Consider the following 19,228-nt stretch of genomic DNA (forward strand, 5'->3'; position numbering starts at 1 on the left):
CTATGCAATCTAGTATGTTGTTTAATCAATTAAATTCAAGGAAGCTGTTATACTCATCACTGTCACAATGCTCTAATACAAGCAGCATTCATTAAGTTCAGTCTCTATGTGGATACAAAACATATGGGAAGTTCCCTACTTTTACATGGAGCCATTGACAATTTGTTAAGAGAACAAATCTTGAAAAAAATTGAAAGCTACATTATTTGCTGTATTCAGTTTCCCTTCAACACAGAAGAGGGGAAAATAATCATACTTTAACTGCAAACTGTTATTTGCCTGAAAACTTACAAAAGAAAAGCATACATACTAATTTAAACAAGTCAAAATACAGACAAATCTCATTCACCTAATGCTGAAAACACCAACCTTCACAGATAATGGGAATATAAACCAAAAGTATAAAAAAAAAACATATATCTTTCTTAATGGAAAAGGATTAAGCCCAATCACCTTCTTCTGCAAGCAGTATGCCTGTCCAAATTCATTTCAGCACATCTTTCACAATTATTACTTCAGCTTTGCTTTTTAAGCTGTAGTATTTGCTGAAGCTTGGAAGACTAATGCTTAAGTTCTTTGACGTAACTATAGCCCATTTCTTTCCTTCCCATTCAATACATGGCAATTATTTTGAATACCCATTTATTTGCTAATAAAACTCTAAAAGATATAAACTGAACTGCTCATTATGTCCCCAGAAAACACATGGTAAAAATACAGAAGTTTAACAGTATTTTAACAAACCAAGTAACGAACATATACTCTCTCATATACATTTAAATCATGCCTTAATTGTCTTGCATGACAAATTTAAGCTGATGCTCTCTATGCACTAAAAGTTAGTTACATGCTTTGAAGAAGAAATTCAAAAACTTGTTAGTAAAGCCTTATGTAGTTAGTGGAACCAGTGATACCTCCATTACCCAAAAATACCCATACAGAATGCATGCTTGGGAAGAGCCCTGATACCTTTAGTTCTTTAAGTCCCTGCATGTATCTCCCTTCTACATCGTGTATCTGGTCCTTAAGATCATAGATATCCTGCAGGACATAGGAATGAACCATTGCATGAGAAGTATGGGGAAATAATTTATAGTTGAAAAAAAGCATTAAAAGGTGTACGTGCATTTCTGTCAATTGGCAAAGCCTGCAATAATTCACAGAAATTATAATGAATTCAAAACAATGTGATGGAAAGATTTGGTTTATATCCTGAATCCAAGCCATCTCAAACAAGACAGAACTGTTTCAAAATTTGACGTGAAGTTTAACTGTAAGGTAAGCTAAAGTGTTAGCACCAGAAATATTTATGAACACAACAAATTACCAAGATAAATTTTCTGTGATTGAAAATCACATCCTTGTAACTTTTTGTTACTATTAAGAAACCAGAAGTTCTGTAACAAAGAAAAATTCCTCCTAACCATAAATACAATTTTAAACTATCTCCAAATTCTCTGCAAATGTAGTTTACCCGTAATTCACTGAGAGATGCATCAGGATCCACCCAACTGCTCGTGTCTCCACTTCCTCTCCTAGATGAGTTGCCACTCAGAGGAGTTGCACTTACTGAATTGCGAGATGATGGCTTAAAAAAGGAAAAAAAGAAAAAATCTGTCAGGAATCATTCCATCATTTTGGTATTTGTGACCTTAATAATTCCTTCACAGTCATAGAATACTTTTCTCTCTTCTTTTTACCATTTCCTAGAATTAGCTTACAGACAATATTTTTCCACTGGTTATTTCCCAGCACTTATTGGTGAACTGTTGGTTTCTCTTTGATCAGTTATCGTAACATTACAGTTTTAAGTCATCTGTACAGAAGGATTTCATAAGGAGGATGATAGTGCTAGAAAACCGTAGGAGTTGAAAATATTTCTAAAAACTCTGATATCTGCCACCCTGGATTCAGATGGCAGTCTCCAGTGGAAACTAGCACATGAATTTTTATAGCCCTAGCCTCTTAAAATTCAACCTTTCTTGCTAAGTGTTTCTCACACACAGAAAATGAATTCTGTAAGAAACTCATCCTTGCTAAAAGGATAAAGTACAAAAAAAATCAACTAAAGAATAAAATTATTTCTTTGGGAAACAAAAGATACAAAGCATTAATTTTGAAGGCAAAAACTATGTCCAAAACCACCTCTTTGCAAGCTCTTAAAACCAAACAGCATTTATACTTTTGGAACTATTACAATACTTGTAAATTTGTAGATCAACACTGACTTTCAGTAATTTTTTAATTATTGAAACCTCTTACCCTTGAAAAGATTTCTGAATGGGCCTTTTCATTCTTTTCTTCCAGCTGAAAGAGAAAAGGGAAAGTGATCACTAAACATATTTCGTAATTAGGGACTACTGATTCACCCTCTTCTTTTCAAAGATGCTGAGTGAGCACAGATCAAGATAGGAAAAAAAAAAAAAAAAATCAGTCTGAAAAATAAATTAATGCTTGTAAAGAAAAAGCTAGATTTTTTTTTAAACTTAAGACATTCATTACCAATACTGAAATACTGAACAACAAAACATGTTTCACTATTTTAATTTTCCATCAGGTAGTGACCACAACACTTGGTGGCATAACAGACACAAAGCTTCATGCAAGTGCACTTCAGTGTGAACATCCGAGTTATTAGAAAACATACTTGTCCCTTCAATCTCTTTGGTGAAACCTGCAATTACATCAGAACAAAACTAATTCAGGTAAAAGCCCATAAATGAAGTGTACTCATGAATAGCAACCTACAAAATAAGGTAAATTCATATTCTACGCACTGAAACCTAAGCAGAATAACTACCACATCCCCTCCTTCTTTAGAAAACACCAACAGTGGAATATCATATTGTAGATTTCCATATTTTCTACATTTCCATAAATCAAGCTATGTGGAATTAAATGAAGACCTGAACATGTAGCCATATTTTTAAGAAACAATACATACTGGGCATGGTATCTCAAACATTTTGTTTAAGAACACTTGTTTTTTTCCCAGCCCAGAGAAGGAGATTTGGAAGTCTGCTACAGTTACAGTAGAAACAAGTGTTACTTCAGGAGATCTTTCCTTTTCTTTCTATTGTGATTTCTGTAGAAGTAACATTGAATTTCCATGGCAAATTCACCATCTCCAATGATGTACTGAGGCCATAAATTGCAAATATTTGTCACCACTGTAATGATAAAATGATGTGAAGAACACAACTGATCTGAAGTATCAGCTTAGAATAATTTATGGATATAAATTTTAAATCTAATAATACGTAACGGTGATGATGATAATAGAAGCAACTGAGAGGGTAGCCTCAGCCTCCACATTTTCTTTCAACAAAGCATTAATTTCAGGAAAACAGGTTTGTTATAAGTGCAGATTCACAGAAACAATGATTGTAGGGGTACTCTAGCAGTCTCTTAGGCTCTTACCCAATGAAGCAATTGCAGACTGCTGGATCATCATGTGGCATCAGCATCCCTCTTTGCCCATCTAGATAAGCCCTGTTCTCAACCCCTCCTCCTACTGCATATCCTAACACTGTTACTTCAAAGACATATGCCTAAGAACAGAAATTTCCCTGTTTTTTTCCACTATTAAAACACAGCAAGTAACAAGAGATTCTAGAACATATAGCAGCAACTGGGAAGGCAGCTAGGTCTGGTGTAAAGCCTGAAGTCTGTATTAAGGGGATTTACAAGAAAACCATCATTATATGTAACATGCTCTGTTGACTTGAGATTTGGAACAAGAGCATAGCCAGCAATGAGTGCTCCATTAACGACCCTGACAAAATCTCATCTTGGATGAATGAACACTAAAATGAAGAGGGAACAGTTGTAAGTACTTATTTTTGTCACTAAACCAAGTAGTAGTACTCCAAAAATATACAAAACACTAGACATTGTTAATTTCCATAGGAAACCCCCAATATTTTACATTGAAGAGCTGATTAAACTTAGCACACACAAAACCCATGAAGTGTTAATGTGTTTCACATGCTTCCAGCAACAGGCAAAATCCCTTTTCAAATAAAGCAGCATGCTTTTTAAAAATTCAGATTCCAGACACTTCTATATGACAAAACCTGCCCCATCCCCTCAACAAACCTATCTGCCATTAAATAACTCTGAATGCTTTTGCAGTATTTACTCTTTCAGAGTATTAAAATAAAATCCATAGTATTCATCACAGTATAACAACAAGCGTTACACTCACACTATTCAAACCTTGGACATCATCTGCATCGGAAACAATACTTCCCCTGCGGTTGGAACGACTGAAATAGTCAGCAGCAGTTTCACTTTGATCAGAAAAATCAGAGGACTTCAAAAGATAAGAAGGGTGAAAGAACTGAAGATGGTATCACAAAATGAACAAATATTTAAAAAAGAAAACCAAAACAAACAAAACCCAAACAGGAAATCCAAACTTAAGTCTCCATTAGTGCAATTTAGTCTTGCTTTTCTAACAGTTTAACAGTTGTAAAAATCTTACTTTCCTAGATTACCTTTAAATGTGTCTACATGAATAAAACATGTACTACACTGATGTGACTTCTTTAGTCAGCATATGCATTGTTTTTATACACTCCCTTCACATGCTTATTACTCTTATATAGTATCTAAGACTAAAAGCAACTAACATCTATTGCCAATTCATGTCTTCATTTGGAGCAATATAAATAAAAAAATACAGACACCAAAGTGTTTAGTGCCAAACACAAGCTACGAAAATTAACTGTAAAAAAAAAAAAGTTTAAGTTGTAAAAACAGATTAGATAATCAGAAGCTGAGAAATAAAAGTATTTTTCTCTACAAATGTCTTTTCTTCAAATTAACACAATCCCACTACTACTAATTATGGGTATGATCTGGGCTTCCTCTCATTCACAATTTTAGGAGGCCTTACAATAGAAGACATGCTTATGCCCCAAAGCTATATGTCAGACAAGCACCTAAAAAGGAAAGGAAAAAATGCTAATACTACACTAGAAAAAGGCAAAAATATATCAAACTTACATATACGTACTGAGATCTGATATATCTATATAAGGTTAAAGTACAAAGAAATGAATCTTAGTACTTTTCTCCTTAGTTTCTCTTAATGCTATTTTCACTGTTCAAGAGACCTCAGAGATAGACATTAATACCTCTTATGTTTTAGAACTTCATGAAACAACAGCAAAGTTCCCTTTCCTACACCCTCAGAAATTCATTCTGACATCTGTTATAGCTAAAAGCACCCAGTTTCTGACAAATCTGTTCTGATTTGTTTAGTCTCTACACCATTGTTAGGAATATGTGAAAAGTGAAAAAAGGACCCAACACTTCAATTAAACCCATACCAGAACACTTTTTTGTGTAACATGACAAATGGGCAGCTGTACCAATGAAACTAGGACAGCTGTTCTGCAGCAGAAACAGAGCAGAACTATTTAAAAATCACTTTGCAGCAAGAAAAGCCATCTTTAGAATGACATTTTTAACACAAAAATAAAGGAACAAATTTCTCTTGGTTTTGAATACTAGTCCCCATAAAAATGGGCCAGTTATTTCTTACTGGATCATATAACAAAGTCTGCAGTAGCCCTCTTCCCCAAAGACGTGTTGTAGTAACAGATTCATGTGCCTGCTAGAGCTATGACATAAGGTGGCAACCCCAAGAATGTCCTGTACTCCGGTTTCCAACTGCTTCCAATTATATACATTTGAGATATTTAAGAGATGTTTAGGAAAAAAAAAAAAAAAATCCTTGTTGCTTCTACACTTTATTGTCCTGCTGCTAAAATTTTACATCTTGCTAAAAATGGCATGTCTAACAAATTACTTTTTTTTTTTGATGCAGAATTGAACAATCACATCTATGATTTTGTTAGTAAAACAAACCCTGGTATAAATACTCATAATCATTGCTCATTAGTAAAGCATTCAGGAAACCATGCAAGAGGAATGCTCACCACAGGACTACTTTGAACAGAGCTTGCTCTTGAGGAATAACTGTATTCAGATGGCTGAAGAGAAACGATGAATACATTTTTCATTCTCATAGATTTTTGTCTCCAGAAAACAAAGATAATGAAAGAAACAACCAAAAGCCTACTACACTTACAGTGCGAGAACTATATGAGCTATATAATCCATCACCACTCAATGATGCCTGAGAAAAAGGAAATAAAATGCTCTTTACATTCAGTCTCAGAAATCATTACACCACACTCATACGCTGTAATACACTCCTTTATGAAAGGACAAATTTTTTTTACATTTCCAACAGTATTTCCTCCTACTGTCAGGGATATCTATTTCCGGATACAAATCTAAGAATTTCCTTGAAAAAAGAAAAATATAAACCCCAAAACTTTATTTTCAGAATAAAATTACATCAATCGCTTAAATTTCAATTTGTTTTTCACTGTTCTGAAGTCTTCATAAGTTTTAATCCATCCTGGAAACTGAAGTTATATTGTACACTTATCAGTTTTGCTTTGAGCTCAGCCATGCAGCTTTTCCTGAATGACAATGTTTCAAGGTAAAAGGCTGAAATCTATTTATGCATTGAATAATAAAAGCAGCTCTGCGAAATATAATAATAATAAAATACAGTCCCAGGCTGCTTTCCTCCTACCAGTGAAGAGAGGTCTAATAGAAACTGTATGCAGGATTACATGCATATCAGAATTGTACATAACAGCAGTCATTATGGTCTTGTTCTTTCGGGGTATCTTCTAATGTTTTCTCAAGAACATGCACAAAGTCGAAAGAGTAAATTATCTACTTGCAATTCAAGCACAGTACAAGACCCCAGTAGCTGCATAAAAAAAACAACAAACCTACATAAGAGTACCTTATGATTTTCTACAGAGGTTTAGCATGTCACTAGATGGCAGTGTAAGTTGAATTTGAACTGCTGGGGCAGCAAGAGCCATGAGGTTTCAGGCATGCATGTCACTTTTTAAAGACAACTTTCTGTATGGCAACCTTAGCCATTCTTATAGCACTTTCATCTACTTTTTGTTTTGCAAAGATGCAAATTATGTTTTCATCCTATTACATTTAAATAAGGCATTTTATTTGAAAGTATAAAGTGTATTTTACCACAAATTTCTGTAATCTCCTGACAATATTTTTTCCTGTGCAAATGCTTTACTTCTTTAAATAGCTTTTTAGTACATGCAGCTGTTAATTAGTATGCTTGGATTAACTTGTTCTAATCCAGTATTCTTCAACATCATTGTTGTATTCATAAATTTTATGCCTGTCTGTAAGGTCAGTAAACCAGCAACTACTAAAATGCTTTGAAGAGGCACTTTAGCAATGTTAAAGACACTAAACCAAATGACTCCACAAAATGACACACAAGCTGCAGCTTTAACAAGGAAAAAAAGCATATGTAATACTGTCAAGCCTCATGGCTATATAATACAAATTTAAGGCAACCATGCAAATGGTGCTTACGAACCAAACTGATACTTCTTATCAAACCAGTGTTTACAGAAGGAGACACCTATGAAGAGAAGTGTATTTTAATTCTGTTGGCCATTCAAACATCTAAAGATAAGAAAGATTATTTTGCATCGTACTAACCCTGTAACTCCTAGTTGTTGCCACTGGATCACTGCATAGAGAAGAGGACTGTAGTGTGAAAGAAAAAGTCAGAAACCTTTTCTGTGTACATTAACATATATTGCTCTATATTCCACGAAAGTTCTAAAGAAAATACTTAATTTTACATCTATTAGAGACATGCTTGGACAAACACTCCAAGAAAAACCATTATCTTTGAGATCATATTTTCAAACATTAAAGAAATCTGGTATTTTTATCAGATTTATAGAAGAGAATGACAGAAAATTAAGTAGTTTTCAAAAGACACATCAATTTCCTCTAGTTGCTTATTTAAACCTGACCACAACAGGAGGCGCAGGAACTGGAAGATAGCACCCATCTCAGAACAGACCATGGGCTTATGTATATTACTACAAAACAAACCAGTACATTGATGCTAAACTTTTAACACTTTCTGTTGCTGTTTTAAAAATAGGACTTAGAAAAAGCAAGTGTCACAGCTATGTTTTTTCTTTATATCATGCAATCAGGAAACAGAATTAATTTGGAATCTGAAACTTGCATGTTATCCATTCATTTTGTAAAAGGCAACCCTAGAAACAAGAAAAATAATTGTAACTACTAGCTGTAATCATTTGCAATGTTATAGAAGGAGAGAAAAGTTTGCTTCATATAGTATAAACAAACCTAAGTATATGTATTTTATATGCATTAAGAAATTAATGTAGGAAGAGGAGACAGACCCGAGTATGGTAGGAAGAAACTGGTTTACTATATCTAAGGCTGCTATAATTTCTTTGATCGTAGTAAATTCCACTCTGTGAGGGGAGGAAAAGAAAGAGAAAACAAAGATTGCATTTGTAGATCTTGTAAATAAAATTTCTAACTTAACATTGCTCAATGTTCCCAAGCTTAGAACTGGTACAGAACGCTGTAAAAATGTTCCCTGTGGTTGACCCCAGAACCATATAACTTTCTGAAGCAAATAAAGTGTAAAAATTTCCCCAAACCACTTGTGTACTCTGCATATCAGTATTACCTGTGGTTTAATACCATGCCCAACCAAAAACAGTAAACATCTTTGTGTTTTTTTCTCCCCAGTATGAAAGCCCCAAAACATTTACCTAACCCTGACAAGTGCAGCATGAAATACTTCAAAGACATGTGCCAAAACCTGCTAATAATTTGATCTTTTTCTTTTCCCATTAGGCTGCATAGTAAATCAGAGCATTTTTGGAGAGAGAAGGTCAAATCCCTAATTTAATGTAGTTTAACAAAAGAAGGATGTTTGTATTATCAGCATTAATCTGTACCCTAGCACTGCTCCTTACACCAAGCATGCATGAAAGCCTAGCATTTATACTTTGGCTGATTTCTGTTGGGTTTTGACATTTTCTACACAACCTGCATATAAGCATATGCGTATGTGAGGAAAAAAAAATAAAAATATATGTATACACATATAAAGCAGGAGGAAAAAAATAAGAGTTGAAGATATGGCAAAAAGTAGCACTTTCAGAATGCAGTGCTTTGTATCGCAGGAGGCCACAGGAGGCAGAAAGATGCCTATTACTCATTTAAAGAGCTAAGGGAACAGGAAAATAGCACCTCAAAAGTGCACTGAGAAATGTAATACAAATAACAGGTAAACAAAAATCATTTCAGCCTTGTCTCAACACAGACACCTACTGCTGCTCCAATTCCCTCAACCTGACACAACTGCTAATCCATCAGTGCCAAAACCCTCTGAAAAACTGCATTCAAAATATGTATTAATTACGTTATACACTGAACTTTCTAGAATAGTTTTTGGAAGATCACAATCATCCATATGCCTCTCTCAGGAGTTTACTGGGTTAACATCAAGGTTTATGGTAAATTCAATCCATTTTGTGCCTACATTTAAATTATCTCTACTTGATAGGGGACAAAGTGTAAATAATAGAATACGTGTCTCTATGCTGACAGAACAAAATTTAATCCAGAGAAGCGCACTTTTAGGTAGTTCCAAAAGCCTTCCCCAGGCCTCCAGGAAAACATGACTTCTATCCAGCTAATTCCATTCATGGTATTCTACCGCCATGAAGAGTTTCAAACACTCAACTTCAGGGCAGAATTTGGTCAATACTAGAGGTTTGTTTTTCCTGAACTCATTTATGCATATGCCAGCTAGCTAATAAATTTATCCATAACTGTATCAGCATATAACTCCAATGTATTTATAATAAACATTATAGAAAACCAATAAATATAGTAGAAAACTAACCAATAAATCTCTATGCGAGTGACCAACTTTCTTCTTTGAACTGTGAGATTCACTGTAAGCATAACTCTAAGAATAAAGTTTAGAAAATTAATACCACTACATAACATGATCAATATTAAAATACAAACAAGTTAAACATGAGGATTTAAGATTTTTGTTGCCTACAATGGAAAAAAAAAACAAACAGAAAATTCTAACTACAGGATTAGACTAATAAGCCATATTTCTATCGCTGTGTAAAAAGGAACTGGTAAGTGCAGCTATAGCCAACCTTATCTCTGATTAACAGAGACTTGGCTTAAGGCAGTGGTCACATTTCACAGAAAATGTAAAACCAATAAACAAACCCAAAAAGCTTAACATGATGGATTATTTTAAGCACTATATTGTGTCTGCTTATCTGTGGCGAATTCAGATAACACTGCTGTTTAAATTCAGCTTTTTAAGTTGCTTACCATGTCCCTTTCAGTGGTGCTTGTCTTTGCTTAAGGCAACACACAGATCTTATTGGGCATGCCAATAAGAATGTGATGCACTCTACTATCACTTCATAACTATACAGATTGTTTTTTAAAGTAAAGGTATACAAACCACCTGCTTTTTCTCAAGACTGAAATAATTTTCTGTTAAAGTTTCTATATGGAAATGAAGAATACAAATACATGCATACACTTTCAGTGTATTCTCCAGTCTAATCTGTACAAGTCACTTCACTACAAAGTTTAGAAGTAACAGGTAAACACTAGAGTGCTTACTGTGAGACAGCTGTCTGTAACATATCACTTCATTAGATTTTCTCCCAGTAGTTTATACATGCATTCTATGGAAAGTGTTAGAAACATACTGTATTCTAGGTCTGAAAGTATTATAGTATAAATGTATATCCTTCTTCAAGCCAATAATTCCAAGAAGCTAGTTAGTGTCATTACACCTTCAAAACAAAGCACAAAAGCAGTCTTCACTCAAAGACATGCAAAGAGTCAACATACAGGGGCCGAGTATCTTGCAGATCTATCCTTAGCACTGTCACACTGAAGTGAAAGAAAACGATACCAAAATTCAAGCTTTGAAAGGAACCAACCAACCAAAAACCCCCAAACCCACAGATTTTTTGTTTTCCCAAATAAGTATAAAAAAGACCTCAGAGGAAATTATAAGAATACATATTCTACTAATGACAAAAACTTGTACATTAATGATTGTCATTTATTCAATCTAAAGGGCATTCTGAGGCTGGAATACTTTAATAAACGCACAAAACAAAACAAATTGAAGGTAGCTTGAGAAAATTACACGATGTCCTAACAGCATGTTAGAGCATTACCCAGTGTAATTTGCAACATGAGAACCACTGAGTGGATCACAAGAAAGGTAATCTCTTCTTGTCTATTGATACATCTGAAAATTCCTCTAGAGATCAAATTAACACCAAAAATTCCCTGATTTTAGATTTCTTAATTTGTTTTTACATTAATATAGACCAGGTTTAGTTCTTATGATTTCACATTGGGTTTATATTATCTTAATAGTTCAAATATATCCAATATTCATACTATATTAATTTAGTATTATGAATGTAATTTATAGACTATTACACCTTTTTGTGTTACTTAAAGGTGTTACCACATGGAACCCATAGGTCAGTGTAGCAGCTTTAACCAACTTAACAATTTCTTCTTTTCTTTAAAGAGTTTTACTCTTCACTTTTTACCTACCAATAAGCAACCTTCATACTGGAGAATGGAAATAGAATACGCATCACTCAGATGATTATCATCATCACAATGCTTGACTTGTAGCTGTAATACCTTTACTTCACTAGTAACGGTTTAACAGTTTACTAACAAATATTTAGGTTGCCTAAACTAGGAATACCACAAAATACACAGAAATACCCATTTCTGAAAAAGTAAAATTTCTGTTTGTATTCCTGCCTTAACTGCAGTATTACAATTGCAACATAACTGAGAAAAAAGGTCTCCTGCCATAACTTTCAGCAACTTCTTTGTATCTAGCAAGGCTGATGCAAAATCTGTGCCATTTCACTTTTTACTTCTCTTTTGGGGCCATTAGAAGAGACTGGAGAAACTAATTCCCTTCAAACTTTAAGTTACCTTCAAGACAGAACACTTATCACTTAAAATTTTTTCTGAGCCCTCAAACTTGCAATCACTGTTGGACTACATGAAAAATGACTTCAGATGAAGTTCCTGATGACCAGAAAAAGGAAAATAACACCCATTTTTAAGAGGGGGAAAATGGAAGATCCAGGGAACTACAGACCAGTCACTCTCACCTCTGTGCCTGGCAGGATCATGGAGCAGATTTTCCTGGAATCCAGGCTAAGGCACATGAAAAAAAAACAAGGTGACTGATGACAGCCAGCACGGCTTCACTAAGGGGAAATCCTGCCTGACCAATTTGGTGGCCTTCTACGATGGGGCTACAGAACTGATGGACAGGGGTAAAACTGACGTCATCTACCTGGACTTGTGCAAAGCATTCGACACTGTCCCATACGACATCCTTGTCTCTGAACTGAAGAGACATCCATTTGATGGATGGACCACACGGTGGATAAAGAACTGCCTGGATGGCCGCACACAAAGAGTTGCGGTCAATGGCTCAATGTCCAGCTGGAAACTAACGAGTAGTGTCCCTCAGGGATCAGTGTTGGGACCGATCCTGTTCAACAACTTTGTTGGTGACATGACCTCAGCAAGTTTGCCGATGACACCGAGCCATGCAGTTCAGCTGATACCCTGGAGGGAAGGAATGCCATCCAGAGGGACCTCGACACGCTTGTGAGGTGGGCTGATGCCAACCTCATGAAGTTTAACCATGCCAAGGGAAAGATCCTGCACCTGGGTCGGAGCAATCCCAGGCACAGCTACAGGTTGGGCAGAGAAGAGATTCAGAGCAGCCTTGCGGAGCAGGACTTGGGGGTGTCGGTCGATGAGAAAATGAACATGAGCCAGCTTCAGTGTGAGCTCGCAGCCCAGAAACCAACTGTATCCTGGGCTGCATCAAAGGAAGCATGACCAGCAGATCAAAAGAGATGATCCTGCCCCTCCAGGCTGCTCTTGTGAGACCCTATTTGGAGTACTATGTGCAGTTCTCGTGTCCTCAACATAAGAAGGACATGGAGCTGTTGGAGCATGTCCAGAGGAGGGCAGCAAGAACAGTAAGGTGGCTGGAACACCTCCCGTATAAAGACAGGCTGAGAAAGTTGTGGTTAATCAGCCTGGAGAAGAAAAGGCTGCATGGAGGCTTCATAGCAGCCTTCCAGTATCTGAAAGGGGCCTACAAGGATGCTGGAGAGGGACACTTCATCAGGGATTGTAGCAACAGGACAAGAGGCAATGGGTTCAAACTTAAACATGGGAGGTTCAGGTTAGATAGAAGGAAGTTCTTTACTGTGATGGTGGTGAGGCACTGGAATGGGTTGCCCAAAGAAGCAGTAAATGCTCCATCCCTGGCAGTGTTCAAGGCCAGGCTGGACAGAGCATCAGGTGACAGGGTCTAGGGTGAGGCATCCCTACCCATGGCAGGAGGTTGGAACTGGATGATCTCAAGGTCCTCTGCAACCCAAACCATTCTATGATTCTACACACCACTGCAGCAGTTAATTACCAATTAATTACATCTTCTATTAAGAAGCATGCTTTCACCAAAACACTGCTTTGGTAAGTAGACACAGAAAATGTTATATGAACACATCAAAGCACGCTCATTCCAGGCTACACACCACAAGATCTCTCCTCCTGGAGGTACTTGCTCTGCTCCTGTGAGAGCCACTGACATCCAAAGGACTCTTAAGAATGAAATTATAAAAATACATAAATATGTAATTTTAAAAAGCTCTAAATCTTCACTGAAAGGCACAAAATAACCAAGGCAGTCAAAGATATTCCAGGTAAATCCCCCAAAAATGAGCTCAGTCAAGGGTGAATTACTTAATCTCCACCTTAGCAAATTTTTTATGTTAACCAAGGCAAGAGCAGCTGAGCATCAGCTAAGAAATTTGTAAGTGATATCACATAGCATATTTTATATGCTTTTTCTATAAACCATTTACTGTTTGCAAAGCAGTCAACACTACTGGATTTAAATGATTTGGTGAACATATTTGTGTGATAAGTGATAGCAATCCTTAACACTTGCAAGATGTGCAATTCAGTTAATCAAAGATGACACCTGATTGCCAAAACTTCTCAGTAAGTGACAATCACCTGGGGTTTTCTGAAGTCACATAAAGAAACAGCTTGTTCCACCTTCTAAAATAAACCCAAGCCTTTTATTTTAGTGGTTTGTCCCCCTCCTGGCCTACATATCCAGATCAAAGACAAGCTGATTTTTAGGCAGCTTCTAAAAACAGGTAATTGATTACAAATTCTCAGTAAAACCATTCTTTAGCATCAAATATGACCTAGAGAGATTATAAGAGAGCCGAGCCAATAAATATTTCTGTTAGCAGCTTTCAGAATACCTGGCATCATTCAGTTAAGTCTTTGTCACCAATAAATAATGTATTCCCACATTCTCAAAGAAGTAAAAAATGGCATCCTACCAAACTCTTTTTCAAATTGTGTACTTTTTTCTTCCAGAAATATTACAGAAACCCAGCAATACTTAAAGAGCAAGAAAGGACACAATAATGAGCAGATGAGCATCAGCATCAGTTTAGAATGAAAGCCCATGTTACAGATTAGTATTCCTTATCTTTAGTAGGTGGCACTGATTCAGGATCCCCAAGTCAGTAGAAGTATTTACTTTATCAAATACCATTTTCTGTTCATGGAATTTCTGACATAAGGAAAAATGGAAAAAGAGATTTTTTTTTTCTCATTAGACTTATCTATCAAAACCAGTGTTTGACCATTAATAGCACCTTCACATCTGACAGTGAGATTTAACGTGTAGCAGCAATCATAAGACAGTTAAAAACTTAGATAGAAATCTTAATCTCCTACCCTTCCAAGACAAGTCAATTAATTCTTACTAGTTGGCAATATCCGAAGCCTAAGTCATTACTATTACCCAGTTTTTAAAGAAAGAAATGAAACACATTAGACTGGAACAACACTGAAAGATGACACTTAAACCTCAACATTAAATATACGTTATACCAAATAACTGATTGTTGAACTACATATATTTCCAAAAACTTATTCAATTATTTTCAGCAACAAAACTATACTGTAAATAAATATGTGTAGTAAAGGAAAAAGAAGCACAAGGTACTCACAGTAAAAACAGTCAATTAAAACGTGACACCAGATTCTTTTGAAATGTAAAGATGCTCATATATAAAAATAAACTACCTTAACACTGATAGAAATAAACACCAGATGAACTTTAACATTACGTGTGACAAAACGTTAACTCTAAAACTGCTAAAACTTGGAAGAGTAAAAAAGCATCACCCATCCTTAAGAAAATGAAACCAAAACAAAAAACTTTTTTAAAGGCCATGATGGGAAAGCATACAGTTTGAACACAAACCAAATATGAATGTCGACTGGACCGCTGAGAATACCTGGCCCTCTCTGAATCTTCCTGAGAAAGAAGAAATGCAGAATTATTTCATTTAATAAAAAAGAAGATGACAAAGTAAAAACAAGCAAGGGCAACATGCTGTTAGCACCTGTAATGCTGTGTATTATTTTGAATAAAACACTGTGGCAAGTGAACCTATTCAAGTCAGAAGAATTGTGATTTCACCTTATGAGGATAGGTATGCCAACATACTACCTCAGGTGATGTAAATAAGGGGGGTTAATATAGTTAATAATTAGTGTCCAGTAGTCAATCTTTCTTCTGATTACTATATTAATGCAGGAAAAAGTACAAGATTTTTAAAATTATGACACCAAAGTAAAAATTAAAGAATTTAAAAGCATTACAAAATTACATTAGTAAGAAATCTACTATACTATTACTAGAGTCAGATTGTGAACATTTTACAAAGACGTTTAAGCCCTAAGAGATTATCTTTCCCAGTTCCCTCATACATATTTCAGATTTTCTCCTCTATTCTAGGAACAAAGCTTCTTAAGCAAATAGATCAATTAAGTTCTATAGGTAGTTCTGCTCTACAATGACAGTGAAAATAACAAACCCAACTTATGAAATTTGGGGGAGGACAACTAGCTAAGGCACCTCAATACCTTTTGTTCTGTTGAAAGATCAGAGAATGCTAATTTTGGTTCACAAAAGGAACATAATAAAGCAGGACAAAAATACAAGTAATTTAAACATCAAAACGTTTCACGTGCCATAAGCTTCTCAAATTTTTAGTTACAATATGTAAGCATGTTATGAATAACCTTAATTTTAAACTATTCCACTTGGGCTCTAGAACGAAAAACCCTTCTTTAAATGACTCACTTCCTACAGTTTTCAACATGCAAACTATTCTAAAGACTGTAATCCAATTATGTCTAGGGTTCAAAGCTCAATCTCCAGATGATAGCTGGATACCTAAAGTCTGGCTTTCATACTGCTTATGGTCCCTTGGTTATTTTCTACAATATCACTGGACACACGTTTAATATTATTTTGTAACTATTCAAGAGGCCTATTTAATACTCGACAAGCAGATAATTTCCCCAAAGCAGTGGGGGGAAGAAAGGTTCATTTCAAGACATTTTAGTCTTCCTCTCTACGGTGTCTATTTTGAGGTTTAAAATGAACATTTATGCTCTATAACCTTTCAACGCATCATAAGCAAATCACTGCCAGTTTTAAACACAGTTTGTGCCTGTGGTCTGAATGGACAAATACCTGTTAATAACATCTGCAGCTTTCAAGCAGTTTGCTATTTATATAAGGTTCCTCTTAAGTGATGGTGTAACACCCCAGGTAATAATATGGTCCTAATAATGCAGAACTTTAGCTTCTGATACAATTTTCTGTAGGTAATTTACATAAGGTAAAAAATCTCTTCCTGAAATACAATTAGAAAATAGAAAGCCAGTGTTCAGCATATTCAGGCTAAAGGATAAAGGAAGTAGTATAGCACATATTGCAAACACAGCTGCTGCTGCTAGCAATCAAGCTTGATTTCAAAGAATTCAAAGTTTAAAAAATGCACTTCACATAAAACAGAGCTTAGGTCTCCTGATCCAGGAAAGGAGTGCTCAGAAACCTCCTGCAGTTGTGCAGCTGCCTCTTGAGAATGCAAAAAGAAGGTGGCATTAATTTTGAAGTGAGATTGCTCACAGATGTAATCTGTCTTCCATAGTTTGGGAACCCTCACTCTCCAGCAAAAAAGCATTCAAATGTGCATTCCACCAAGGGATAACAGGAACCTATGTCACTCTTTATAAGTGACATGAGAACTAATATATACACAGATGTCAGCTAGACAAAGAAACAATATAAAGTCAGTATAACTTTTGTTGTATATATGAAATTCTAATGACAGTTCTAGGATCTCCCAACAGAAGTGCTGATTAGCTGTCATGGTAGTTTTAACTACTTGAAATTATGGTTAGTCTCTGCTTGTATTATTTAAATCTTCTTGATTCAAAATATCCACAGCACAAACGCTTCCTTGTAAACATAAAAAGAGGCTCATCTCCCATGTGCCTAGAAAAGAACTCTCTAAGGAAACGTTGCACTAAATTAGTACAAACTGAACAGCAGCTTTCTCATACTCTAACTCAACTATCTCCACTCCTTCCTACTTTGTGGATTTAATCTAAGTAAATGAACAGTCAAATACTTTTTCACTATTCACTGAATAAGACGGTTAAGAGTAAAAGGATGGAAGTGATGCATGGGGTGGCAGGGTTACTGTCATCCCCCCACCCCCCCTTCTTTTTAAATCTTTTAGAATTATTTTTGTAAATCACAGAAGATACTCAATCATAAGTGAAAAGACCAGCATTGCCATGTTACCCAAAGAGGAAACAAATAAATGCAAGTCCACTAAGAAAAACAAGTAAAAACCCCAAGCCTCACAAGTTAAGTACAATAAAAACATTTCACTGTTGAAAAGATGTTTAGCTAGATTGAAACTAAGGTGATTTGATTTTCAATATTCATGACTTCAAGCCAGCACATGGTGGAAACAAAAAGCCCACTTGATTTTTAAGAAAAGCATCTCCTTACATAGTTTGCCTTTTGCTGCCATAAGGTACATTGCATCTCCCCATTCACATATAGTTTAGATGTAACTTTTTCCAGTAATAAAGCATTTGGAAAAGACACCACAAAACATTAGTAAATTACTTCCTCCAACTCTCGTGTTAGCTCTCTGAGCAACAAACCCATGCACAACAGGTGGTTTTAGCCTACCATCCATTTCTGGATATGAGCCCATTTTCTATCATATAAATGCTGAGAAAGCTACAGAATATAAAAACAAAAAACAAACAAACCATTTACAATATAGATTGGACATGAGACTAGATTCTTAAATCAAAAAGTTGAAAAACACCCAAGTTAATTGCTAAGGAATAGTCAGTATCAGATACCTACAGCAGTTCGAAGAGTGACAGTACAGAATAATGACAACCATGTCAAAAATTGAGGCAAAATCATGGTTAGTGAACGGCACTTGTTATTATCACAGGAAAAATATAATAAAATCAGTATTTACATGGATTTGAATATAATCATGATAAATAATAAATTCTCAATTTTTTGCATCTATGTCAAAACCTGAACCATGAAATAATCAGACTGCTGAAAACCTAGTTCCTAGGGGTTTTTTGCTCAAGAAAATCAAACTTCTTCTTTTTAGGAGAAATACAGAACTACAAGTGTAAATAGTAGCTCTTTGTTTTTGGTTGTTTTTTTTGTTTTGTTTTTTTTTCGTAATAAAGATCCTGGCAATAGCTATTTGTTGTAAATACTTTTGGTATAATCCATATGGGAAGAAATTGACTGAAAACTGCATATCCAAAGTAGCTTTACTAAGTATATTATAAACGCATTAAAAATTCTCTCTTTTTTTCACAGTAGTTTATCCTACACATTAAGCAGTGGTCACATGTGAAAAGGTCACATTTACTATCTATCCTGTGCTGCCAGTTATCCATATTTACATGGACCTTTTGCACAGCAACAAGCAGCAAAGAAACTGCCTTAAGTAACTGCTCTTATAAAAGCACAGGAGTCACCAGCTAACTCAGCCACAAATATTGTCATTCAAATCCAGACAATATTAAACTTCACATTAGAACTTGAAAACTGTTCCTCTCTATGCAGAATTACTTATGGAAGCCTGAGTTCCGACACTGTTACCAGGTTCTCTCTTCTGCTTATTTCAATCAAATAAGCAGTAATAGGAAAGCCTCAGCCCTTTAAATATCTAAAGATAAACATTTAGATTAATCTTTGTCCAGTTTTGATTGCTAGCATTGAACTTACTATATTTGTTAAAGGTAAAACATC

At 35.4% G+C, this 19,228-nt stretch overlaps 1 protein-coding gene across 21 annotated transcripts in view; it reads right to left on the reverse strand.

Annotated features, from left to right (window-relative positions):
- The window catches only part of LRRFIP2 (LRR binding FLII interacting protein 2), a 50,624-nt gene that overhangs the window by 16,340 nt on the left and 15,056 nt on the right, over positions 1-19,228 (reverse strand). For 6 of the 21 annotated variants that reach the window (XM_062625468.1, XM_062625463.1, XM_062625465.1 and 3 more), the window contains exons 4-18: positions 18,128-18,178; positions 15,329-15,382; positions 13,572-13,637; positions 10,813-10,854; positions 9,824-9,889; positions 8,301-8,375; positions 7,576-7,623; positions 7,451-7,495; positions 6,101-6,148; positions 5,949-6,002; positions 4,208-4,315; positions 2,648-2,674; positions 2,263-2,307; positions 1,475-1,588; positions 970-1,041 (exon numbers count right to left, since the gene is read on the reverse strand). In XM_062625468.1, coding sequence (XP_062481452.1) covers positions 970-1,041; positions 1,475-1,588; positions 2,263-2,307; positions 2,648-2,674; positions 4,208-4,315; positions 5,949-6,002; positions 6,101-6,148; positions 7,451-7,495; positions 7,576-7,623; positions 8,301-8,375; positions 9,824-9,889; positions 10,813-10,854; positions 13,572-13,637; positions 15,329-15,382; positions 18,128-18,178 — 915 coding nt within the window. The remainder of the gene's footprint in view (positions 1-969; positions 1,042-1,474; positions 1,589-2,262; positions 2,308-2,647; positions 2,675-4,207; positions 4,316-5,948; positions 6,003-6,100; positions 6,149-7,450; positions 7,496-7,575; positions 7,624-8,300; positions 8,376-9,823; positions 9,890-10,812; positions 10,855-13,571; positions 13,638-15,328; positions 15,383-18,127; positions 18,179-19,228) is intronic. The other 15 variants (XM_062625469.1, XM_062625466.1, XM_062625467.1 and 12 more) reach the window with 8 other exon arrangements.

Source organism: Pezoporus occidentalis, unplaced genomic scaffold, assembly GCF_034315485.1.
Source record: "Pezoporus occidentalis ecotype Australia unplaced genomic scaffold, CSIRO_AGI_Poc_V1 ctg28, whole genome shotgun sequence".
NCBI classification, from domain to species: Eukaryota; Metazoa; Chordata; class Aves; order Psittaciformes; family Psittacidae; genus Pezoporus; species Pezoporus occidentalis.